We start from the raw sequence: 25,967 nt of genomic DNA, 5'->3' as shown, positions 1-25,967 counted from the left end.
GTACAAACAGCAAGCACAATTAGACAAGCATTTTGAAGCCGAGTGTTTCAGTCTCCTCAGAGCTCCTGCAGTTCTTACAGTCATGCTGATGCAGAAAGGAAGTGACCTTTGTACGTCACCAAAGACTGAGCTCCAAATAGTACTGTCTGTAAAAAAAATAGTCTCTAAAAGTGTTTACCTTTTTGCCATATTAAATGCTTTCTGTGAAGCTTCTACCTCTTAAGAGGGTTCTGTGGGGAGAATAGGGAAAGTTTTTTGGCACAGCTACCTTATAGGATGAAAGAAGGAAGAAACTAAATCTTCTTTCAAAGTAAAACACCTATCTTTTAACCAGACCTGGAAGCATACTGCTAGATTGTTTTCCTGTCATTTTCCTATCAAACAGGACAGTGCAATAAAACTGGGAGGGGATTTCTTGGTATCACTGAACTGGAAAAAGTCTACTTATATGGGTAGAGAAATTGATGATCAGAAAATGGTATAAAAAGTACTGTTGTGCCAGCTATCTGTGGTTTCTAAAACTAGTCCCTAAAGCTAATAGTCTTTAAGGCTCAATTTACTGCAGTCTTGAGACATCTCTACCTTAAATCCTACGGCTGAAAAGGGAGGATATGCCGAAGGCATCCTTGTTTCACCAAAAGCTTTAGCAGAACATGGCCAACAACACCGCACATTAGAGTGATTACTCCTAAGATCAGCCTCTCTGAACACAGAGGGGCCTGGTAGCCATAACCTTACCTAATGAAGGTAATCAGAAAAGGGTAACAAAATGTTGCTGGTTTCTTTCAGGTCCTACTAGACGTAATGTTACACAAACTAGAGGGTATTCTAACAGGTCTCAAACTCAGACTTACCCTATGAGAGCTGCGCCTCCACCTCCTGGTAAGTTTTCTTAGCCTCAAGTTTAAAACAAAATTCAAAATTTAGGCTTTCACTTTTTTCTTTTCATCTGTGTTTTTTTTTCCCTTTCCATAAAAAATACATATTAAGAGGATATTAAAATTTTACTATCTTAAGTTAAACGTACATTGCAGGCATTTTTGAAGTGTGTCATTGGGAGATTAATGGGAATCAAACTGGTATTCCACCAGAGACAGCTTGATTGTTAGGGATGCTGGCATGTTCAGTCACTGAGGAGAAGACACTGAATCTTAAAACTAACCCCATAGCCTCTCTATTTTCCTCTTTAGGGAAAAATATACACATTAATCAGGATATAGACAACACTTTTTAATGAAACTGCTTTCAGGGCCATAAACAAGAGAATGCAATTTATGTCTCTTTGTCCTACCCTGTTAGATAAGAACTTTCATGTGTACTGAATACTGAGCCCTATGAGCTCTGCCAGCAAGTTGCGTAGCTTTTTTTTCTGTATGGGATTGATGTAATTAGGGTGTTTCACATCTGCCCTTGAGCGATATGATTAATTTAGTCTGTGAACTCAGAGGAAAGAACAATATCCCATTGACCTACAACTTCCCAAGTAGTTCTTTTTTCTACATTCCCAGAGTGTTTTTTTTAATTATTTATTTAAACAAAAGGTTCTCTTGCAGTCAGCTGCTGTTTTTTTTGAGAAGCACAATGATAAGACTGTAAGTCGAGTGTGCAACCAGTCTTGGTTACCAAATGCCAACTCCCGATCCTGTTGGAAAAAAACACAACTCATAGCCATATGACTCAAACAAAGGACTGCATGATCAACAAGAACTGTATATTATTCTAGTAAAGTGGCAAATTACTGTAAAGAAGTTAACCAGTTCGTGGACACAGGCAGTAAATACTCATACAGAATGAATTAAATAAAGCAAGGGAGGGCTACTTTCACTTGCATTTTCAAAAACTCAGCACTTTCACAGCTACAGGAAAAAGACACAAAAAAAATAATAAAGAAGTCTTATGACTGTAGACCAAGTTCAAACTTGCCTTACAATAAGGCAAGTTTGGATGTAGATTTTCTTTGCATTCAAGTCCAAAGCATAGCCAACACACAACTGCAATTCAGCCTTTTGTCATCATCTAGCCCCAGCGCTCATGACAGCTGCTGAACAGACATGTCACAGAGTCCTAATTAAAAGAATCTGATGCAGTGTTCAGCAAGACACTGGGTTAACTTTACCGTGGCACTGAAGTAGAAAATCACAGAGCAGTAAAACTATGCTGCAGTGTTCACGCAGGATAAATGTAGCTACTGAACTTAAGTAGTTGCTGTGTTGACCCATAGGCATTGAAACAGCTTGTTTAAAAGGTGAGCAGACGTCTTTCATTCACTCATTCATTCAGTCACATCAGTTTTTAAGGTACATGTACACTTACAGGAAGCTAGACCAGTGTGCGTGCACACATGTATGTCTGTACATGTGTGCACATACACGTTCATGGGCATCTGTATACACATGCATACTTGTGTGCATGCGTTTGTACATTTGCATGTATGTACATCTATGTATCAATGTGTTTGTGTATACTTTTCATGTGTGCCTACATACAAATGCACACATATCCATAGTTTGGACTGGATGTGTTCATACTTCATTTACTTCCAGGACATCAGCAAAATGGAGTAATAAATCCTTCACAGTTTGTACCACATCCCCAAGTTCCAGCAAATCAACAGGCCAATCAGAAAAATCTGTATACAAATATGACACGACCAACTTTACCACGGCAACTATCAGGAGGATCGGGCAAGATTTCACAGCAACCAGAAAGCCTGGATTTTCTGAAAGTACCTGACCAAGGAGCAGCCGGGTAAGTTTCTACGTTAATTTCTGTAAATAGTTTAATACACAAACTGTTCATGGGTGATGAAGTTATCATGGATGACCAGCTTAGGCCATTAAGCTGCACTCAGACAACTCACCTTCCATAGGATTATGAAACACATGCTCCTTAACAGGTTGTAGGGCTTTAGGAATGAAGGTAAACCAGTTCCAGTTAAATATCTTAAACTTGCATGGTGCCTTCTGCTTAAGGATATTAAAATACTTATAGTAGGCCTTCTTTCCCTTCTGGTTTAGGGATAATAAAAAGTAGATGTGCTGTTTCTTGGGAACTATCAACCACATGCTAACCACAAAAAGTTGCAAGTGTATTCTGATCAGTTGTAGCCACTACTAATTTTGACAATTTCAAAACCCTCAGCAGATGCTAACACTTTTAAGCATGCTTCCATCTTCAAAACCTTAAAATAGTGAAGTTCATTAAATTGACGTACAATGAGCAAAGGTGTTTTGCTAATGTTAGGTTCTTATTTTTTTGTCTTGAGAGTAGTTCATGTAACAGCAACAAAACCTGTAAGCCATATGCAGGGTAAAGCCACTGTGATTTCCACCAGACAATTGCGAATAAAATTTATTATTGTAAAATGTAGCACCTATCAAGTACCTAATAAGGTAATGTTAGTCACGCTATCACACAGGGTTAAAAACATCAGTTGCATCATACTGTATAGTTCCTAATGCTCTGGGTATACACCAACACACCCATCTCTTTCAGTCATCAGTTTATAAGGATCATTAGTATGTATCAAAGTTTCTACTTCTTGTAATTGCCATTTAAAATAGCTCACCAAGAATAAAAACAGTACCTCAGACATCTTCACTGTCTGCCCTAGCTTGCACTGACAACAGTATATGCTTGAGACAGCTAGGAAAAAAACCACAACAGCAATTAAACCCACAAACAGCTACAGCAGTAATTGCAACTAGAACAAGTATGGATCAGCCATCCACCTCTCTGATTTTATGGATGTCAGTTTTCTGTAAGAAGCCACAAATGAGAGAAAGACTGCTCAATTCTGAAGAAAACAAGGAAGGAAGAGGATGTTGGAGAGAGTGAGGATTGATTTTTATTGTTCTTGTTCTAAAAAACAAAATAAAAACAAAAAAAAACCAGCAAAGTCACTTCTTAGGCCTTAATATTCCAATACACAGGTTGCTGGCTATGTAGTAATCCCCACAACTTCACCAAATAGTTTGTTCCACATTTTGAAATACAGTAAAATACAGCTTGGGGAACAAGTATTTTGGTCAAAAATGTTGGGAGGTGCTGCACTCTGAGGAGAATACAGCCAAATAATAATTTCAGGTGGGCATTACATTACAGCTTTGGGAAGTGTTGGGATATTGTTGGAGTGAATATACAGTGGTAAAGCCTACAGGAAGAAGACAGATTTATTCTGATACTGTGTATTCAATGTGTTAATGCTAATAATACCCAACTCTGAGCATACATTCAGAAGTCCAATTTGTAACTGCCATAATAGTAATAATACAGCCTTGTTCTCCCTACCAGTACTAATCATTACTGAGCCATATTTCAGTAGGTGTTTCCAGAGCCATTTTATAATCTTGTTTCCAAGCAGAAAAAGCACGCTGCAACACTGTCAAATGGTCCATTATAAGAATACAGTCGTGTCCTGAGGGAAAACAGCAAATATATTAAAAATAAGTCAAAATTGTCAAAAAGCTGCAGTTCTGGGAACTTAGCTCCAGCAAAGGCTGGCCTCCTTTTTGCCCAGTACTCGTGCTGGTCCACAGGCCGGCTGTGCCCCGCAGCCAGGGGCCGTGTATTACACTTGAGGCGTGCGCATGCACCCTGCTGGTAGCCTGGGGTGGCTCAAGCCACGCGCAGTCAGTAGGAGCAGACCTGACTGGAGGTGAGTGTTTTTCTGCTGGAACTTGATATGACCACACAGTACACTGCACAGCAGAGTTCTGCACTGCCTGGCTTTTTGTTCCTGCTGCAAAGGGGCAGTATATTCATTTTTTTTTTTAGAGAGCCTGGACAAATACAAGTGTCTCTCACCACTCCAGCAGAAAGGCTAAGGCACATGTCAGGTGTAGCTCATCTTCCAGCAGAAGACATGTTAAACAAATAGTTTACCTGGCACCTCTCTTCCTAGTAATTTATTTTCCTAATCCTGTATATAGTCCTGGGGACTGGCAGCAACCTCAAAACCTTGCCATTGCATGGGAACTACACTGATTAGTGCACATGGGTTGCTGCATTGAAATTTGTGCAATGAAGTATGATAAGGCACCAATATAGTTCAGGCTTTAATTTCCCTGATACTAATACCTCAATAATACCTCAAGATCCCATACAGCCAGCAATGCAAGTTCTGTTCCTTTTCATCACCTCACTTCTTACTACCTGCGCTCTTGGCCAGCACGATTAGGGACACAACCGATCCAAACACTATCTCACCAAGCTAGCGCATCATTTCAAGCTAGCGTATCATTTCCTACCTATAACCACTCCCCCAGTTAGTCCAAAAACAGTTTAAAAACAAGAAAAAAAGAGACAGGCTCACAAAGGAATGGAGGCATGAGGTATGCCAGAGTTCAGAAAGGACACCTGAGGGGTTCTTCCTGTTCTTCCTTTCAGCTGAACCTGTTCAGTGGCATAGCCAGACATTTCAATAGTACCTATCCGTAAGTTTCTCTGATACATTCAGCCACTATGAAAAACAAATATCCCAAAAAGCAACAGAACAAAGGAAGTACACAAGTTACATTTGCAAGGCTTTTCCTCCTAAGTGTTAAGGTCCTTAATTTACTAAAATGAAGTGGTATTGCTATATTCAGCAGCGGCTTCCCGATTTTTTTTTTTGGTTTTTCCTCTAGTTTTCCTGTACACAAGACATGAGCTAGAGGAGTTATGAATTTACTCTTTTAAGACCACAGCCATTATAGATGTCATTTTAAGGGTAGTTATTTTTACCAAGTTAAGTTTTATCTTTAGCAAGGTTTCTGTATTAACACATCTTTAATTTCTAGTCATTACTAACAATCTAATAAAGTCTGATTTTTTTTAAAAAAAAAAAGGCAAAAACCCACCATGCTCTCACCATCGAGACATTTCATTTAAGATGTTCTTGTTCTGATGTACGCCCAGAAAAGCTGTTACTTTTGTGACACTTATGCTTACCATATTTCCACATCTGTCTAGTTGGTCTAGGCTTCACACTGTATTGTATCCCAAGCAAAGTCAGCAGCCTAACAACAGGAGAACAATCCTCCCTCCACTTGATAAATTTAGTACCAAAATGCTAAGTCACGCTTTAAGACAACCCCAGCTCATTCTGTGATGCAGCTCACTACAGGAACTTAAACTAGAATTTGCTAGAAATACACTGACAAAAATGAAGTGTAGGACTTATAATAAGTAACTACAAACCTCTTCTGCAAGAGCTATGTAGCATTGTCCTGGTATCACGTATCATTATCACAGTTCAGCTCCCCCACCCCTCCATCACAGCTTTTACAATAGGAAGTGCAATGAACAAGTAAAATGACATATTGTATCTAATACCTGTTCTTTCTTCCAGCCTTTATTAGCTGATGAGCTGGCAAAACGCATTTCTTCCCTTTCCCTTTCCTAATCTTTGGAGTGGTCATAGCTGTGACAGACTTTGTGCAGCATCTCCCCTGCTGCTTCAGAGTTGACTATAACAGAACAAGTCCATAGATGGTCCTGGAATCTGTGACAACCTAGGACAGTCTCTCTTACAGCTTAGTCACAAGAATGGTAAAGTAGCAAACCTGTGAGCTAGAACTTTGTTTTTACTACTGGAAATTAAATTCCTGCTGAATTGGGGCATAGGAGATAGACTAAGCCATGTAGTTGCCAAGATATGCATGAACTGCATGTGCCCATTTATTTACATTCTTGTCTGAGCACCATCTTCACTTATGCATTTAAACTGCTGTTTGGAAGTACTTGTTCATCCGTTTTCAGTATGAAGTAAACAGCAACTCTTAACCCTTTCACAGGGAAGTCTTATATGCCTATTTTTAATTGGTGTGAAATTTAAGAGCTATTTTTCCCTTTTCTATGATATTCTTTACAATCTGTTCATTGGGATGGGTTGATAAAGCTTAGGTTCAAGTCATAATAAGCTTTGAAACACATTAACGTTTCCCTCCCATCCTCTTAAGTGTTCGCAGGCAGACCACAAACCGGCCCCCACCAGCTGGAGGAAGGCCTAAACCACAGCCAAAACCGAAGCCTCAGGTACCACAGTGCAGGGCACTGTATGCATACGATGCTCAGGACACAGATGAACTTAGCTTTAATGCCAATGACGTGATCGATATAATCAAAGAAGGTACGTAAACATAGAAAAAAGCTTTTGCTACTAATAGTTAAGACATGGTTTTTGGTTACCCCAGAGTTATCTTCCCTGATAAAGCTTGCAAATTTCTGTGATAGCTCAGAGAGCAGAGACATCCACAACAATCACACCTATGCACTTTAAAATATCAGAGTTGACAGTTGAAAGCTATTCACTTTATTTGCTACTGTAGATCTGTCAATTTAGAGTTAATTATTCAGGTTCTGACTGAAAGTTAGCCTAATCCACAAGAACCAAGTAAATCCAGCTCTAACTCTTTGATTTCTCCCAAAGCAACCTAACCTGAATTTGCTGTGATTAGCAAATTCAGTTCTCCAACTCATTTATCATCATCCTTCATGAGAAGGCTGTCAGCAAGTAGAACAGCTTTGTGAGTCTGCCTCAGAAAGTATACAATAAGGTATACAAAACCTCAATCCTTACTTTACTTTCTTTGTCACAGATCCTTCTGGTTGGTGGACAGGAAGACTACGAGGGAAACAAGGTCTGTTCCCTAACAATTATGTCACCAAGATATAAAAGACTGTTAGACAAGAAAATGCTAGGAAGCTAACAATGTTTGAAGATGTTTTCCCTTACCTTCAGGACACTGTTCTCCCGAGATCTGCTATTCTCAGCATTTTTCACCAGTGAAGTTGTATACAAGGAACAAGAAACTTATCCACAGCAGAGACTTTGATATTTGTCTCAGAAACATACAGCAATGGACATACTAACAAATTATTTATTACATTTAAAACCTGGTTAACACCTAGTAAGTGAAGATACTCAAACCTATCATCATTCTGAAACAGAAAGGTGCTTTGCAGTCTGGGACCAGGGACTTTAAGGTGTATTTAATAAGTGCCTTTAGTTGAATATCAGTAATCTTTTTAATTATCTGATGAAGATTATGTTAAATGCACATTTCCTCTAATGCAGATCATTCTGGGGAACATGTTAAGTATGCTGCTATGTGTTTAAAAGAGTTAGGGTCATTTAGGATATTACCATCTAAAAATCTACTGCGATGGTATATTTAAATAATTATGTACAGAGATGTAATGGAATTGGTTTGCATTTGCTGATGTATTTAGGGACTCCCAACAGGCACTACAAAAAGTTTAAACAAAACTATGTAGTACTGTATTCTAAACAATGTTGCCTTCAAGATTTATATTGGAATATGGCTGGCCCATGTTGGAATTCTGTTTAATGCTCTACCTGTTGTAAGAAATGTCTTTATGCACAGCTGTACATTTATAGAAATGAATCCTATACTGTATATAAAAATTGAATATGGTAGAAACATGTATGAATGTATAATGTAGTATTCCACTGTTCTTACCATAAAGTAGTTCTACTAGAATTTTTATGCCAGGTACTTACAGATATGCACTACTCCTTTTAAATGGTAAAAGCAAGTGTTACTGCTTAAGTCTAATTGCCTCCCACACCATTCAGAGTGACTGTTGCTTGCCATACAGTGATCAGCATTCATTGCTTTGCCTTGTGAACCTCCATAAAATAAAACAAGCAGCAGTTTACTCAACAGGTCTGTTCACTGCAGTTTGTTTTCAGATATTATACATACTAACGTTTCTTAACAACCACTTGTTTAAAAAAAAATCCCTCTACTGTGCTCTGATTGTTTTCACTCTGCCCAGCTGAAGAGCTATGCACTACACTTTTTCCTCTGAGCTTTTTCTGTTTTAAAGTGTTGAATCCTGTCCCTCCTAAGCCACTGCCTAAGCTTCATTTAGGCACACAAACTCCATCTCCATTAAGAGATTTGACTCCTTCAAAAATACCTATTTGCATTAAGTGCTAGACTTTACTTATCTTATTCTATAGGAGAGAAGTCTCCTGCCATAAAGATAAAAGCCTGTAGATTCAACCTCCAGCAGGCACGGCATTGAGGACTAGGCACAGTTTTGTAGTACTGCGGACTTGCCTTCTACATCAGAGCCTGCACCCTCATAGAGAAGAGACACAGAGTTCAGCCTAATTTACAGACTATCTGTTTGCAAGTCAACAGTAAATACATAGTACTATAGCACTATTAGTACTATAGTACTAAATACATAAGCATAAATAAAGTGAGGCAGAAGAGCTGCAGTACTTACATGCTTGTATTCCTCTGAGCATACAAATAAATACTTGTTTAATTTTATAAATGCTTATTAGAAGAAAAAAATAACAAAGGAAATCAAAAACTGTAAGTGTAGTGTATTCTCTCAGGTATTGAGGTTTGCTGAAAAAAATAAAAAGGGGGAAAAGAACAGGTAATGAGAAGCTAGGTTTTTTTTTGTTTTTGTCTAAGAAGTAGAGTAGGTTTTAAGAAGTAAGCTGATACAAAGGTCTGATCCCTGTAGTTCTACATCTACAGCCAGTGCACACAGAGGAGTTTCCTGCCTCAGCTCTCTGTTTAGGCATACAAAGACAGACAACACATTATCTCATCTGCACTCAGTTGCCTAAACACAAAGCCTTACAAGGCTGCATCTGTTACAGCCTCCTACTTTTCCCAGCTTTAAGTAAACAAACTACAAAAAAACAAGTTCTTGACGACTTCTTTGAGACACGTCACTGAAATGTCACCGTATTTACTATCCCATAATGTATACCAAGGAAAGTCCTGCTCTTTGAAAGTGTGAACAAATTACTAAATACAAAGCCAAAAGATACTGAACAACCACAGAAAATACACGTATCTAACTGCAAATTGTATCAGTCACCTACTTTGTCAAATGTCCTAATTCAGCATCAAATTGCAGGCACTTCTAGATATTGCCTTAAAGATTCACAGTTGCAGAGGGGGGGTTATTGTTCTTTTTTTTTTTTAAAGAAAACAGCTTTATTTCTGAGCATACAGTTGTATTACAAAGCAAGTTTAAAATTTCACCTTCAGAGGGTCTGAAAGGTCTGTGGTAAGGCTGGAATGCTATTTACAAAGAGCAGTAGCTTTGCCTCAATAGACAACTAAGGACAAAGTGCATATCATCAGATACATCTGTCTAGGGTTATCATAGGAGTGATGATGCTAGGTCCTTGATTGTCTTGCAGTTCAGTTGAGGGATTGTGCTGATCCTCAGGAGTTTGCTACTCGCATACTTGTTCTTTATAGCCTGCAGAGGCAGAGGAATAATGTTACAGAAGATCTACACACACAATCCTTACTTTGTTCAATTAGTCTGTTTTGAAAACAAGAGGTTAGACTTGAACCAGCATACAGAATAGCAAGAGCAGAGTTTTATTTAAAATGTTTGGTAATTGTTAGTACTGATACTTAAAATGTTTGTAATTGATAGTACTGATGGAATATTTTTTCCACAGGCTTGTCTAAATAGCATACACTTTAAGGTAACATACACAGAACATTTATCTAAGGAGTCACAATATGCAGCAAAGATATTTCTAAAACATTAGAAAGTTTAAGTAGTTATACTTACAGTGTATTTTGTTAAGTTCTCATTTACTTTAACCACATTCTTGGCCATATGCTTCATAATCATCACAAGACTGTCTTCTGCATACCCAGTGTAGTACTGCTGCTTTGTACCCTAAAGCGTAACAGTAAGAAATTTAAGATTTACAAAGTGAGGATTCTGCTTACGGCACAATCACTTCAGGTAGCCAGCGCCCCAAGCTTCAGCTACTAACTTTGAGTGCTAGAAGTTGTAGTACTGTCAGTTTAGAAGACAGATTCAGAATCGTATCTAGTGTGCAGTGAAATCTGGACACATAAATACCAAGAATCATGTTTTCGTACTGCACGGAAAACAAAAGAAACAACCCTTGCAAGAGTAACCAGTAGCTGATTTACAATTTCCTATTCACTATTCACAGTCCATGGTTTCATTATTCTACCTGAGCTACTTAGAGTGTAGTCTTCTGTAACTCAACACTTCCATAGGAAAAATCCCATTGTATAATGGTGTTCATATAGAAAAAAAGAGTTTTGTTTTTAATGGTATGTTCCATATTCTACCTTCAGCTGTGCATCAGCCTGTCCTGATGTCATTTGATCCCTCGCATTATTACTGACCTAAACACAATTTCCTTCAGTAGTGGTTTTAACAGTTCAATTCCATTGACTGGAGGAAAAAACCTCACAACGTGTTTGATTAAAACACTTACCCATTTGTTCTGTCCCAGAATCTTTTGAGACAAGCATAACGCAGCTGCTGCAATCTCTGAAGGATGATGGTGCACCATGTCATAGTCTATCAATGTCAATTCCATCAGGTATTTTGCTAGTGTATGTTGCTCAGCATCAGCCTATCAGATTGAGAGTTTGTTAATACACAAAGTTTCACTTCACCTCATCAAGATACTTCAGAATTACTTATTCTATTAATTAACTTACAAATAAGTTGACTAATCTTGTTTTGCCAAGAAGATATTTATTAAGGCCTAAGGACCATATTAATTAGCAGTTACCTCAAAATTCCAAAGCAGTGTAGTCTAGCAGCCATTTGGCATTTAGACACAGACAAGTGAGAGATTTTAACCGAAAAACAGCAGCATCAGGCACTGCTGTGCCCAGCTAAGCACTACAAGTGCTCCCTTTGTAACACACTATTAGGTGGGGGGAAATATACGTTAAGTAGATCTTCATTAAGGCATCAGCTAACTTCAAGAACTACTTAGTGGTCTGTTAAAGTAAATGAAGCCCACTTCAAGTGCGGGCAGATTACTTAAGTGTAAGAGCCTCCTAATAGTGAAGACTCAGCTCAAACAGAAAGCTTACCTTTTGATTCTTAAGATAATACAGCATTTGCATCCAAGAATCATGAAGAACTGATATTGCTTGCCTTTTATGAGAAACACCCTGATTACCAGACAAGAGGCTACTCTGAAAACTGGGGCTCTGCTCTAGGTGTGTTCAGTTTACTGTAACAGTAAACTCACTGCAATTAAGACTGAACACAGGCCCCAGTAAATACAAAAATGAAACCACTACTGGCTGCCACAGTGTGAGGTCTTATTCCTCTGCCTGGAGTTTCATAACTGAACATTCTTTGACATAGCACAAAGCAAGCAAGATAATAACACCCAAAGCAATAATGATTGTCTTTACACCATCTTGACTGTCAGGGGTGTTCATATCAGTATTTATCAATACCTGAAGGGAGGGTGCAATGAGGATGGGGACAGGGTCAGCAGTGCCAAATGCCAGGATGAGAGGCAATGGGCACAAACTGGAACACAGGAGGTTCCGTCTGAACAGCAGGAAGCTCTTCTTTACAGTGCATGCGATGGAACTGGAACACATTGCCCAGAGGTTATGGAGTCTCCCTTCTTGGGGATATTCAAAAGCTGCCTGGACTTAGTCCTGGATACGCAGCTCTAAATGTCCCTGCTTAAGCAGGGGGATTGGACGAAATGACCTCCAAAGCTCCCTTCCAACCTCAACCGTTCTATGATATATACACAGGAAGGTTCTAGGCAATCAGGACAAGTACCCACCTCTCCAGCTTTTGATGCTCTTCTTAAGAAATGAAGTGGAAGAGGCCGTCCCAAATCAAAGTTCAACTCTTTAAGAATCGTCATCTCCATTTCTCTAACTTCAGCACCAGTGTAAGCATTGTCAGTAATGTAAACAAAGTCTGCTATATCAGGAGAGAACATCTCTTCATATTTTGAAGCTAGAAGCAGCGCTGTTACACCCACCAACTGAAGTCTCTTACGAGGTACTGAATGAGTCTGCAATATAGGAATTTGAAAAGTAAGACCCAAAATATCGAACTCTAGACACAGATTCAAATTCATCAGCTTAAATGCCAGTATGTCAGTGTTTATTCTTAAAGACATAAAAAAAATTTCTACTTTTGAGTCAGAAGTGTCCCCATAATGACAAGCTCAGAGAATCACAGCTTTGGAGTTAAGATGTTGTGTTACAGAACTCTTACATGAAGAGCAGCAGACTTCTTAGGATTAATCAAACTCCTTTAAAAGGATAGTTATTATCTTGTACTTTTTCTGTGACTTCGCTAATTCAGCTAGAGACCATGGGATGGTTCATACTGTAGTATGAACATTGTTATCTCTATCATTTGCAATTTCAGTTTTGATTAACGGTCATGTAAGTACTGGTTCTGGGGTAAGATCGTAAGATCCCACCAATTGTTACTATTATTACCATACCAATGTCCATCCCGTGTCTCAGGATTTGCACAGTGTATTAATTTGTGGATTTGTTTAGCAGAGACCAAGGATAGCATGATTTAGTAAGAGATCAAATTCTTCCTGTAGTTGTTTTTCCTCGCCTTTCAGCTGAGACCAATAGCATTTCCCTAATTTCTGTCCCTGGTTTCTCTTGGTTTTCCTTTCCAAAGGACAGTGATGTTTTCAGCACTTCATTTTCTGATTCTAATGCAGCACATTCCGCATCCACAGTTCTTTCAGGGGGAGGAGATTCTTTAATTTCCTTTTGCACACAGGACAAGCAAGCCCCCAATACTGGACAAATAATTCCTTTACCTTTCCAAAATCTTTGCTCACTTCCGCTGAACAAATCTTATGAGGAGCGGCTGAGGGAGCTGTGTTTGTTTAGCCTGGAGAAAAGGAGGCTCAGAGAGACCTTATGGTGCTCTACAACTACCTTAAAGGAGGCTACAGCAAGGTGGGGATTGATCCCTTCTCCCAAGCACCAAGTGATAAAATGAGTAAAATGGCCTTAAGCTTCACCAGGGGAAGTTTAGGTTGGATATTAGGAAAGGTTTCTTCACTGAAAGAATTGTGAAGCCTAGGGAAGTAATTGAGTAACTATCCCTGGAGGTCTTCAAAAAACATGTAGATGTAGAGCTTAGTGACATGGTGGACCTGGCAGTGCTAGGTTAAGGGCTGGAGTAGATGATCTTAGAGGTCTTTTCCAACCTAAATGATTCCATGATTGTTTTACTCGCTCTGTCACTTTGTCCTCATCTTTCCATATTTTTTGGGCCCATTCTATTCCTGCTTTGGACGGTGAGCACTTAGATTTTTGCAGCAGTTTACCCATGGCAATCCTGCTGAGTACACCAATTTTACTGTCGCATTAAAGTGAACAGAGTCAAATGTCTGCTTGTTTCACAGCCCTGCCAAGGGCTTTCACTGAGAGAGTTTCACAAAGTTGAATGTATTTAATAAGGTGACAGATATGACAGATTTGGAATTGCCATTGAATAAATACACTTACTGCAATAGCACTAACACGTAATAGTGCTAGCAAAATGCTATCCCTCACCAAAAGGTGAAGGCACAGATCTTACCAAGGTGTCCCTGTCTTGGCAGAGGAGAAGAAGCCCAGTCCATCAACTGCCTCTTCCAGGTTTCCAATTTCTTCTTTCTTCCCCAAGCTCTTCTTTCTTCCTCACTATAACTTTTTTTTTTCCCCCTAACACAAACTTTTTCAACTGTTTCGTCTCAGGTGTGATGTTTAGCACGATTTGGGTGAAGAGTTTAGTACTACAGTAATAATATGTTTAGGATGTACCTCATTAAGCTCATTATCATATCCAGGGGCGTTAACTTTTTTTGTTCATTTTACACATAATGAAGCAAAAGTTTTCACTCCAGCACTGTGGCCCTCAAGATTCTGTTATGTCACAAGAACAGGGCCATCCCACCAACAGAGGACTCCCTCATTCAACAAGCTCTCTTACCAAGCTTGCAGACCTCCATCCACAACATTTGTATAGTGGATAGAAGAACAAGCTGTTCATCTCCCCGTTGCCTGAGGCTGGTGCTTATCAGTGACACTAACAAGTCTGACTAATCTCCAGTCACTGAACAAATCATGTAATCCAAACACGTTGATAAACATTGTAGACTTACTTGTAAGAAGCGGTCCATAATTGCGACACACATGTACAGTGTTTCCTGCAGAAGCTGGAATCTTGAGTGGACCTGGACAAGCCAGTCAACTAAAATTGCACGCATACGCCCATTGACTGTCTTCCCATCAAGGTAACGTGGGCGCACCGACTGCTGCAGCTGTTGGAGAAAGAGCTGCATGAGCAACAAGATAAACACTACACTGCAGCAGCACAGATTCGGTATGTCATACCTCAAGCTGTCTCAGATACAGATAGATGTCTTTTACATAGTCACTACAGAGCTGGGGATTCCCACAGTCCTCGGCATCAATGTCTTCTACGTTGTTGAGCAACACATCAGAGAAGGCTTGGCACAAATCCTCTTCTTGCATAGATACATCCATAGGGACAGGAGACAGAACCTAAGGAACAGGTCAGTGCTTACTTAACTACAAAGTGGCAATGTTCCTTTATCCCCACAGTTTTCAAGTTACTAATGTAACGATTTCTTGAGATAAAATTGAAGCAGAATTTGCACTTTAGTATGGCAAGCTTTCACCCCCATGCCAGCCAGACAGAATCAGCAGACCTTTTAGTTATTGCCCACTGAAAGAGAAATCTGTAAGCATCACCCCGTAGTACTTCAACAACTAATTTTTTTGCTTTAATACTAGCCTTTAAGCACATGTATTGAACCAAAACCCCAGTACAAAGGTTTTGCTTTTTCAGTATGGAAATGGGATACATCTACAAATAAAATTTGATGTTAACGCTCTCACTTACAGAGCTGAGACTAAGAAGCACATTAGCATCATAACTTCCTACCTTTGGAACAGTAGTTTCTTTGAGCACTTGTTTCACAGCAGCTGGAGGTTTAGGCGGTATAATTGTATTCGTCATCTTACTGGGCTTTACGGATGATTTGAAGCAGTCTGTTTTCTATAGTGAAATCAACGATTATTAGTATAGAGCTAGTTATGCATCTTTTCCTTATCAATGGATTTCAAATGTTATTTTACCTTAGTTACACGTGTTCCTCTTGTTGTAACTTTGTTTCCTATTTCTTCCAAAGCAGCCCTTTTAGCAGTCATTTGGCTTTTGGCTTTACCATTAAGTTCAGTCACAGCATTCTCCAACCCCCTGGCAACCTAAAAAACCAAAAATTTAGTTTAAAAGTCAGAGACTAACTTCATTTAATTTTCAGACACCCGACTACGTTTATAGCACTTACCACCACTGTACTGGTATACCTCTATGTATGCCATCTACTACCAAATGCAGTAGTTTTTATTTCCTACACATTCACATGGGCTCAGGGAAGAAGTCTCAAGCACGCAAATTACAGAGAGTACCATGAAAAACACACCCCATCTCACTCTTCCTTACAGCCTTTTAATTCCATTTAATAAGTTAGAGCGCTTACCTGCCACCCAGCTATCTACTGTATTTCCCCACTCAGTAACTAGAGCAGTAATTCCGTGAAGATGAGCAAGGCACTTTTTGTTCACAGAATTGTAAAGGTTGGAAAAGACCTCCAAGATCGTCTGTTCCAACCATTCCCCCAATTCCACTCCATGTAACAAAAATTGCTATACAGATGGAGATAAGCGTCCACTGTTTACCGTGGGGAAAAAAAACAAAAACAACAAAACAAAAACAACACCAAACGCACGCTACTTTTCAAGAGCTACTAATGAAGTTTTTAACCCTTGCAGAGTTATTCCAGAAAAAAAAATATCTGCTTTTTTCGTTTCCTTCCCTCAGCTCGCCGTTGAGCAGCCTGCATTTCCCCCCCGCCTTGCCCACCCCTGCCCCTCGTTAGCAGCGGGAGGCCGGGGGCGGGCACCTGGCGCACCGGGTGGCCGGGACCAGGTGCGAGCTGAGGAACCGCCAGGGCAGGCTCCCGGCCCCGTGCCCCCGGAGCTCCCCTCAGGGGCTCCCCTCAGGGGCTCCCCTCAGGGGCTCCCCTCCCCCCGTCGCTCCCCGCTCCCCCCTCCCCCCCCAAGGGCACGCGGCGCTGGGAGCCCCAGACCCTGCCCGCCCGCCCGCCCGCCCACCGCCCGCGGGCCCCACGCTCCTGCGGCTGCCGGGAGCTCGCTGAGCGCCTCACAGCGGGGCCCGGCCGCCCCCCGGCCCAGCGGCACTCACGGCTGCGCGGCGCGTTACGGCCATGGTACAGAGATTTCGGAGGCCACTACCATCCGCGCCGCTCCTCACAGACAGAGACCCCCAACTGCTGCCTCGCGTCCCCGCTGCTCCCCTTTAAACTCTCTCTTGCGCTCCTATTGGGCAGCTTCGTACGATGCACGCGCCCCATTGGCCCGCCCCTCGAGGCCCCGCCCAAAGAGGAAACGGTTTCAATCGCGTCCGGCGCTTCCAGAGGGGGCGGGGCTCGCGCCCCACAAAGTCTCGCGCGAGGCGCCTGGCGCTGAGGGGCGGGGCCCGGGCGCCCCGCGTTGCCCCGGCGTTGAGGTGCGCGCACAGCGCAGCCGCGGGGCGGGCTGTGCTTTACCATAAGTGAGCCTTGAGGAGAAGGGTTAAGATGTACTTCAGCTTAAGCTGCTAACTCCGCTGATCAGGCGGCGTCCAGCCACGTTCCATCAAACTGGCTGCTGGGAGAGCCTGCAGCTCGGCCCGCCTTCCTCCCTCCTGCACCGCACCAGGGCCAGGCTGCGGCCCGGCGCCCCGGAGCTAGCCCCACGCATGGCTGAACGCATCAGAGCTCAAACAAAAACGCAAGAAGCAACTAGTTAGTACTAGTGGAAGTAGGACAGGAGGGTAGCGCTCTGCAGGAAGATCTCCTCTTCCCCCAACCCTCTCATTAAAGAAAGAGCTAACACATAACGCAAGGGTTTTTACTATAGCTTACTAAAGCAAGCACTTCTACATAACGAGCACTGGTGTGTGGCTCTTGTATTTCCTCCTGCAAGTAAGCTATCTAAAAATAACCAAGAAACCCTTCCCCCCCCCCCCAAAAAGCCTTAAGATTGCTCAACTGCTCAACTGCTGTTGAGCCCCCACTTCACCTTCCCCATTTCAATATTATTACAGTTAGGGTTTTGTTTTTTTTAAATATATAAATCTTACCTTGCTTGTGGTATTTTAAAACATACCAGTACTGAAGATTCAGTAAAAGCCTCCAAAGCTCTAAATTTGGAGCCTGTACACAGTGAAGATGTAACTGGCACAAGTCACTTGAATTCACTTGAATTGCAAAAGAGCAGTAATATATATGTATTTAGGATGCAATTTTCAGTTTTCTTAAATTCATTTTGTACCATGCTCCTGAGATTCAGGAGTTTTGATACTAGAGTAGTTGCCTAAAACAAGACAGAAAAGTCTATTTACAATAATTGCTTAACAATCTCCCAAAAGTGACTGGCTTTGTTTATTCACATGCACACACTAGCATTTTGATAGCCTTTGTAAGATCAGTCTTCTTGAATTCCTAAATTCCAGATAAATGACACACTGTTTATTATCACATTGAACTGCAGCTAAGTGTTGGTTGATCCTTCACTGAGAGAATTTTTCCTTGTCAGTACCTGTAAGAATATACGTACAAGAGAATTTTTGCAGATCAAGACTTAAAGGCAAAGTAAGGACGGCAGAAGGAAAAAAAACTTGCATAAGAAACGGATCTTGAATGATACCAGTCTAACATTTTATTTATTGCATACAAAAGGATTTCTTTTGACAATGGAACTTTATATGAAAAGTAATTTAATGCATACTGTTGAGAATCTTATCTTCAAAGTCAAAGATGCTGCAGAAAACTTAAGGCAATGCATCTAAGCATGTAAAGCACAGTAAGTGGTGGAAATTTTCAAAATCAAAAAGCCTATTCATTTTCCTTCCCTTAAATTATGGTTAAGTCACAACTTTCTGGAATAGAAATAGGCTGCAGCTTTATTAGCCCCTGCAATAGCATATCAATCAGAACACTGTGATTCCTGGCAAATACTTAAGTGTTCAACATCACATTACAATGTTATGCATACATTTAAGAGCAAGACAATATCAGTAGCAGTTATAAAACAAGTCAACGCGTGGGCCACTAAAATACCTCTAGTACCAGACACCCAGACTAGGTGCCTAAGAGAATCCCTAAAAAAATCCCCCAAACCTGTGCTTCTTTGTCTTTTAAGAAATCCAAAAGAGATTACATCGCATACCTAGGGTCTCATTTATTTCACAGGCCCTAGTTGTTTTTTTGCCCCAAGTCTCTCAAGTAGCTTCTTGGAAACCTTTTTAAAGTGATTATTGTCAAACTTCAAGCATCAGTGGTCAACTAACTTCCCTCCTTTTCAACAGTCACTGAAGAATAGGAAGTGTCTACTGTTCAGTCCTTCCCAGTCACTTTTTTTTAAAAAAACAATGTTGCTTCAATTTCACACTCACTTTCCGTTTCCTATAGCCATAATATTCAAGAAGGTTAGCATAAAACCACGCCAGGTTTTGAAGCAATCAAATCATGTTGCCTCTCTCCCATATCCCCCATTGTACAAGCAAAGTGGTTTTAAGTTCAGTTTTAGCAATGCAATTAAGCTTGATAACGTTCATTTATCACACATGCTGGAAAAAAAATTTCTCCCCACTTAATGCCTCAGTGCTAGAGGTGTTAAGTTTGTTGCCAGCAATAGACACTGCTTTGGGAAATGCTACTCCTAACAGATTAGAGGACAAAAGGGGAAGCAGCTTTAACCAGACAAAAAACAGGCATTAAATTAGATAAGGTAATATTTATAAATGGATCACTTTTTTAGTGTAAACATAACATTTTGTTTTCTAGGTTTACTGTAAACTGTTTTACACTTAATCTGATTATGAAAGACAAAGACAAGAGAAACTGAAGGTATTTATTATTCAATCCACTTACAAAGCAGGTAGCTTAATGCAAGCTTATTGACATGTTCATATATGATCCCCTAGGAACATCTTTTCCAATGTGACAGTAATACTGTCTCAATGTTTTTGCAATTTTCAGCAACTGTTGAGCACATTTAAATAAACTATAATCTATTATATGTGAAACAATGTTGATGAGCAACTTGAGACCTGATGTGGATTAAAACCTCCTCCAAAGGCAAAATGTTAGTACATTATAACTTAATTCTATACACTATATTATGCAGCAAATCTTAACTATAGAAAATATTTCAATCAGTGATGGACTGTTGGTAATTTATAGAGGGAATCTATGATCAAGGCAAAACTAGGTAACCACATAATTTGTCTCAGTTTCTACAGAAATTTACAGGCTTTCAATTTACTAATGAAAAATAAAACAAGAGACAGCTGAATTTTGCTAATTTTATTAACTTGAAAACTAATAAAAATCCCAAGACAAGCCTGGAACCTTTAGAAGTTCTACGAATGCATGTATATCTGTCAAAAAACACCAAAAAAAACCAAGAAACAAAACCCCTGCAGCTCTAAATCCTGACTGAATGGTTTTTATATTAAAAAACAAACCACCTTGATGTGCGCAGATACTTCAACTTAAGTTAGAAGACCAAACAAAGATTCTAAGCTATTTTTCCATTTCCCTAATAATTCTTTCAATCTGCAAGTATCTACAATCCAGCTAACTGAAATCAACATTTAGTGTTCACTAGAGAGCTGTTTCACAGCAGCAAATATTAAGTTAGGGATTCAAATTTCTAGACATAGGAAGAAAGTGATAAATACAATCTGAACAGCAGTCTAAATGTTTAATATTGACATTCAAATATATCTGCATTGTGCTGAAATCTTCAAACAAACACAAAAATATGATCAGACAAAAACTCTGGTGATGAGTATGCTATATGTATCAGTCAAACTGAATATAGTTCATATTCTGTTCCCACTATTAAGGATGTTATTTGACTCAGAACTGATATTGTAAATATACAGCAGCCATTTTTTCCTAATTAAGGAATGTCTCAATACATATTATTATCCTCTTCTAGATGATCTTTATACATTAAACTAAAATATATGATTGATTAAATTAAGGAATTCGAGGTTAGTAATGAGTGAAATCATACTTTCAAAGCTCGATACTATGTAAAACAAACCAAAAAAAGAGACCACACAGTTCTACTTACTAAAGCAGCTAATCTTGCCTGCAAGTTTGGGGTCACAAAGCCCATAATATGTGCAAACAAATGCAATACAAAGAACCATGCAAAAATACAGTAATGAATCAAAAGAAAAATGTAAAACCTAAAAAAAAGTTTTATAAATATACTGAAACTCAACTGTCTTCTACCTAAACTGTAGGTCTAGCATTAGTTGTACCATATAGCAGAGCCAGCACTCTAGGTTCAATGCTTCCAAATCTGCGCAGGTAAGTCATGCCATCTTTGGTTGACTGCAGTACCAGGAAGGATGAGAGGGAGCAAGAAGGAGGACAATAGTTCTGGAAAATGGTGTCAACTTTCACTTGGCAGTTGAGCCTCAATGTCCACTCTGCAAATGGGGCACTTCTTGTTAGTAATCAGCCACTGATCTACACATACTTGGTGGAAAAGGTGCATACATGGAAGTCGCCTGTCATCAAAACAGAAAAAATGCATTGGTGTTAATATAGCATTTTCATATCAACATTGCCATTTTTTTCCATGGATATGTGGACCTCGCTGTATTCTTTTTGTATGTGTATGTTTTCCCACAAGTTTCACTAGCCTTTCCAGTTGACTTGCATTTTGTCTAGTTCCAAGAAGAATGGGCAATGAAGTTAAGTACTAGGTTGCTCCTAATGTGTTACAACAATTTAAACCTGTTACACCTCTTAAATAGCATTATTACTCCAAAAAAGTTGAAATTAACAATCTGGAATTCACCTGATTAACTCCTTACACAAGATACAAAAGCAGAGAGCACAGTATGATTTGAATGAAGTACTATCATCCATACCCTAACTTTTTTTTAAATAGTATCATCTTGGTCTTGTGTTAAAAGATAGACAGTCAACTTAAGGAAGACCATAAGAAGAGAACCTACATCCTACCTAAAGACAACACAGAATGAACAATAAGTGCTTCCCATTAAAGCTTGTTTTACACAATGGTTACGAGGACAGATAATGATTAACTGTAAAAGTTAAACAAAGTAGTGTTGCAAAGTGTAGCATAACATATCCAAGTATGGTCTCAAATCCAGAATATTAGCACAGTATTATGATATTCAGTGGTACTATTTACCTGACATCTTCACCTTCCTCTAATATAGATAAGCAGATGGTACACTTTTCCTCTGTGTCTTCTTCTGTTCCTTCCTCCCCATCTTGCTTGCAGTGCAGTTTCCTCTGTGAGAACCAATCAGTTGTTACCTTATTAGTAGAGATGACATTATTGACAAACTGAGTAAAATCTGTTTTTAATACAAGTTCAGCACACATTTCTTTTAAAACATTTCATATTCTTAAGTATTACTTATTCGAATGTGTTTGAACCAATTGAAGAATTATCACTTATAGAAAAAAATCACAAGATAGTTCAACTTTAATTCTTGTGACTGGACTGTTAATATATGTATTTAGTATTGTTGCAACCAGTCCCTTCATTTGTGGCCTATAAGCAAGTATCTTCATTTCATTCACGATGAGGCAAAAAAATATACACACAATATCTTAAAGTCAATATTTATCAAGTGATAAAGAACACTGCATAAATGTGGATGGGATTCTGTATTATGGTATATTAAACCAATTAAGAGAGAACGTAAGTTGTGAAAATTCTGTACCAGACTCAAAACTTGACCGTCTTCCTAGTGTGATCATGGTGAAGGTTAACATTTTAAGTATCAAGCTGGTAAATGTTGTGAACGAATTATTACAACTCAACTTCAAATAAAGCCTGATGATGTTATGTTGATGAGTTATCCCTGAAGCCTGTTGGCTATTTAATTATTACCAATAGCTATTTCATTGCTCACAAGGCTATTCATAATTGCTGGACAAATTATTAAGTAATGTGGCTGAAGATGGCATCTGAATGCCACTGCTGGGATGCAGGAAGAAACAAAATTTGAACCTACCATTTCCTTTCTTACCCAAAGAGAGGCATTTAGGAGAGAAGGCACATTTCCACTCTTAAGTACTCAATTATTCTGAATACTGAAGAAGCCACCTTGAAAATTTCAGCTGTCCCATTCTTCTCCCTATCTACATTTACAACACTTACTTCCCTGTCCCCCTCATTGCTTAAGGTATTCTACAAAATACAGTTTTCAATGCAAAATGCACAGTTCAAAACCACAGTAACGTTATCATCTAACAATTGAAAGAACATTCTGACTGATCTGGAAGAGAAATACAGAATGAAATGGAAATGTAGGTGGAGGAGGAGATTAACACCTCATAGTGGGTTTATGGTGCTAATGAAAAGCGTGGGACTGATCAGACCTATCAAGCATCCCAAGCAAAACCGTGCGTATGAATTTGGCTATGAATCTCGTCAAAACCATGTATTTAAACTTTTTGGCCCATTACGCTTGTTTTCCCTTTTCCCTTGGTCTGTGAAAGAACGTTTTCCTGTTTCTAGTTTTTAGTCTGTGAAGACCAGGAATACTCTTCATCACCCTTATCTTAAGGTGGTATCTGTATGTGCAAGCATTCACTACAAAATAAATAAGGCTATGCTTTGACCTGTTTGTGTTTCAGAAACACATGAATACCAAAACATTGTTTATCACATTACAAATGATCTCTATTTACAAACCACGTTTTTTACATTGCCCTCATGAAGGAAGTGTGATTGTATGCTTTGCTTACAATCCTTGAAATTGCAAGACAGGGTAAACATGCACTCTTTGAAATCAACACTTCAGCAGATTTGCTAAATACAAATGTTACTACATTTTAGGGAAAATATAATAGCCCCCAGTTTAAAAAATCCTCACCTTTTTGTATTTATGGGGATATGTGCATCTTTCTATAGTTCCCTGTGTTGCTCCACGGTTTACATTGCCTAATCGTTCCTCCAAGTGAATCAGCTCCTAAAAAATTATCAAGGAATAAACAGCATAAGAACTGATAGTTCAACTACCTTGAAAAAATATATTTTTTATTCTAAAATTTGTCTGTCAATCTGCAAATGGGTTAATTCCCTAGTTATTCAACTGCAAGAAAAGTAAAAAAGGATATAGTGTATAGGAGAAGTTATGGGTTTATGTAAAAAGCAAACTAAAGCCCCTAAACACAACACTACCTGGTATTTTAAGTTACAGGGAAACACTCATTTAATAGTGAGAGAATCAAAAATTGCTTGCCAGCTAGGAATGTTTATCAGTATATTTACACATACTTGTATTTCTAGTGAGGAAAAAGCAATTAAAGTGTACCAGGAAAGTATTTGCTTTCTAACAGTCATTAAGGCTTGGAGGCAGGGGGAGACGTTTCTTAAGATGAAATACAATGAATACAATGACCAATTTCTTTTTCTCCAGCAATGAGTTTACTAGAAACATAAGATGTCACTGAAGATGTTTTCAGTGGACTAGGTCATTAACTCTCTGCATCTGATAATTTTTATTAATACATTTTTTTAAAAAAACAAAACAAAAACAGCTTCAACTCCTGCACTACATAATAAACAGGACAGCACTGTCAAAGCTGCCAAGTTTCACCCTCACTAGGAGGATTCTGGCACAGATATTCAGCGACATGTGAATATTACATGTTACATAGGGGAAGGAGAAGACCAAGATATACTGTCAGTTAATAACCACCTAAACCTATGTTATCCACGGCACCTTTTCTTGACTGACTCAAGATGCTTTCAGCATCTATTCCCAGTCCATGACAGTGAGGACATTCTGTGAATTAAAGATATTTTCTTTATGATTCTTTTACATCTACATATAAAACTAGCTCTACCATACACCCTCCCCATATTCCCTCATGACATATTTTGGCATTGATCTAGTTTTATTCTATTACAAACCTCAAAATTGCCCCTGAAAGGGCCTCTGAATGATGTTCCATCCAATCCCGATGAAATGTAACGGATGTGAGGATAGCCCGCCATGTCTGGTACCTATTCAAACAGCAGATGTTAAGTTAAACCTATTCAGAACAGTTCCAGAATTTTACTGTTCACTTTGTAAATTTTAAGATCCTTTTGCTTTTATTGAATCACTTATTTATACTCCTCAGCTTGAGTACACAATTATAACTGACAGCTTATCACCACTCTGAGCTCTCTGAATATAACCAGGAACAAAACAGAAGTGAGACTAGATCCTCTATTATCAGCTCTCCATATCTGCATTACCTATTTCTTGGTGTCACTTGCCAGCTCTCAAAGTTTCAACCTGCTTTGTATAAACACACCCTATATATCTGCCTGTATTTGTAAACAAACACCCTAAGACTATGCATGAAGTTACCAGAAAAACTCATTTTTCCTTACCTTACCCAAGAAAACTGAACATCTTTAGACATCCTTCACATTTAGAGGCAGATAAAAGTAACACTTGAATAAATCTGATCATCTAACATCATAGACATCTCTATATACACTATATATTCAAGCATCCACTGACTTCCTTGCATATCAAGAGATACAAGCAGTGAGCAAATTACCAGCATTCAAAGATTTACTACCCTGCAGGCACTTCAAACACCAGTGCTTTCATACAGAAGAGCAGAAAGGTAGTTAAAATACAAAGCATCGCCTTCATAGCGGAGCTTCTTAGTTGCATTTTGGCCCCCACAAGACAAGTGAATAATGATGCTGCCTTTTGGTCAGAAACATACCAGCAGCAATTATTTATTTTTTAATAAAAAGGTGAAAAAAACAAAACGATCAGCAGATTCAATTTACTTTAAACACGGAGTGTACACTGTAAGAAGCAATTCATTTGGAAACACCATAATGTATTTTAGAAGTGCTATCTTCCTTTCTGTGCTGTCAGCTAGTAATGCCCCTGCTGCTGTACATCACAGCTCAAAATTCATCTTGTGAATCCATCAACAAATTAGACATCTCAGATATTATCCTTTAAGTCAGATACTTGCATGATTTCCTTGATTTCCAGCAAATGCTTCTATGCTTAAC

At 39.2% G+C, this 25,967-nt stretch overlaps 3 protein-coding genes across 16 annotated transcripts in view; 1 reads left to right on the top strand and 2 right to left on the bottom strand.

Moving 5' to 3' along the window:
• The window catches only part of MYO1E (myosin IE), a 94,814-nt gene extending 86,145 nt beyond the window's left edge, over positions 1-8,669 (top strand). For all 7 annotated transcript variants that reach the window (XM_080607999.1, XM_080607998.1, XM_080607997.1 and 4 more), the window contains 4 exons: positions 790-882; positions 2,544-2,748; positions 6,942-7,111; positions 7,581-8,669. In XM_080607999.1, coding sequence (XP_080464125.1) covers positions 790-882; positions 2,544-2,748; positions 6,942-7,111; positions 7,581-7,657 — 545 coding nt within the window. In that variant the 3' untranslated portion in view covers positions 7,658-8,669. The remainder of the gene's footprint in view (positions 1-789; positions 883-2,543; positions 2,749-6,941; positions 7,112-7,580) is intronic.
• A 1,271-nt stretch (positions 8,670-9,940) lies between these two features.
• On the bottom strand, positions 9,941-17,225 carry CCNB2 (cyclin B2). The gene is made up of 9 exons (XM_080608136.1): positions 17,068-17,225; positions 15,939-16,067; positions 15,745-15,858; positions 15,171-15,341; positions 14,939-15,097; positions 12,590-12,826; positions 11,258-11,398; positions 10,570-10,680; positions 9,941-10,245 (listed from the first exon to the last, which is right to left on the bottom strand). The coding sequence occupies exons 1-9, from the start codon at positions 17,089-17,091 to the stop codon at positions 10,144-10,146; spliced, it is 1,188 nt and encodes a 395-aa protein (XP_080464262.1). The 5' UTR covers positions 17,092-17,225; the 3' UTR covers positions 9,941-10,143.
• Positions 17,226-18,561: 1,336 nt separating this feature from the next.
• Positions 18,562-25,967, bottom strand: part of RNF111 (ring finger protein 111) — a 53,112-nt gene continuing 45,706 nt past the window's right edge. For 4 of the 8 annotated variants that reach the window (XM_080608006.1, XM_080608007.1, XM_080608009.1 and 1 more), the window contains exons 11-14: positions 24,852-24,944; positions 23,809-23,904; positions 22,110-22,237; positions 18,562-21,456 (exon numbers count right to left, since the gene is read on the bottom strand). In XM_080608006.1, the coding sequence (XP_080464132.1) occupies positions 21,339-21,456; positions 22,110-22,237; positions 23,809-23,904; positions 24,852-24,944 (435 nt within the window). In that variant the 3' untranslated portion in view covers positions 18,562-21,338. The remainder of the gene's footprint in view (positions 21,457-22,109; positions 22,238-23,808; positions 23,905-24,851; positions 24,945-25,967) is intronic. The other 4 variants (XM_080608010.1, XM_080608004.1, XM_080608011.1 and 1 more) reach the window with 3 other exon arrangements.

This window comes from Anser brachyrhynchus, assembly GCF_964034855.1.
Source record: "Anser brachyrhynchus genome assembly, chromosome: 11".
NCBI classification, from domain to species: domain Eukaryota; kingdom Metazoa; phylum Chordata; class Aves; order Anseriformes; family Anatidae; genus Anser; species Anser brachyrhynchus.
This window is presented reverse-complemented; position numbering and strand designations above follow the sequence as displayed.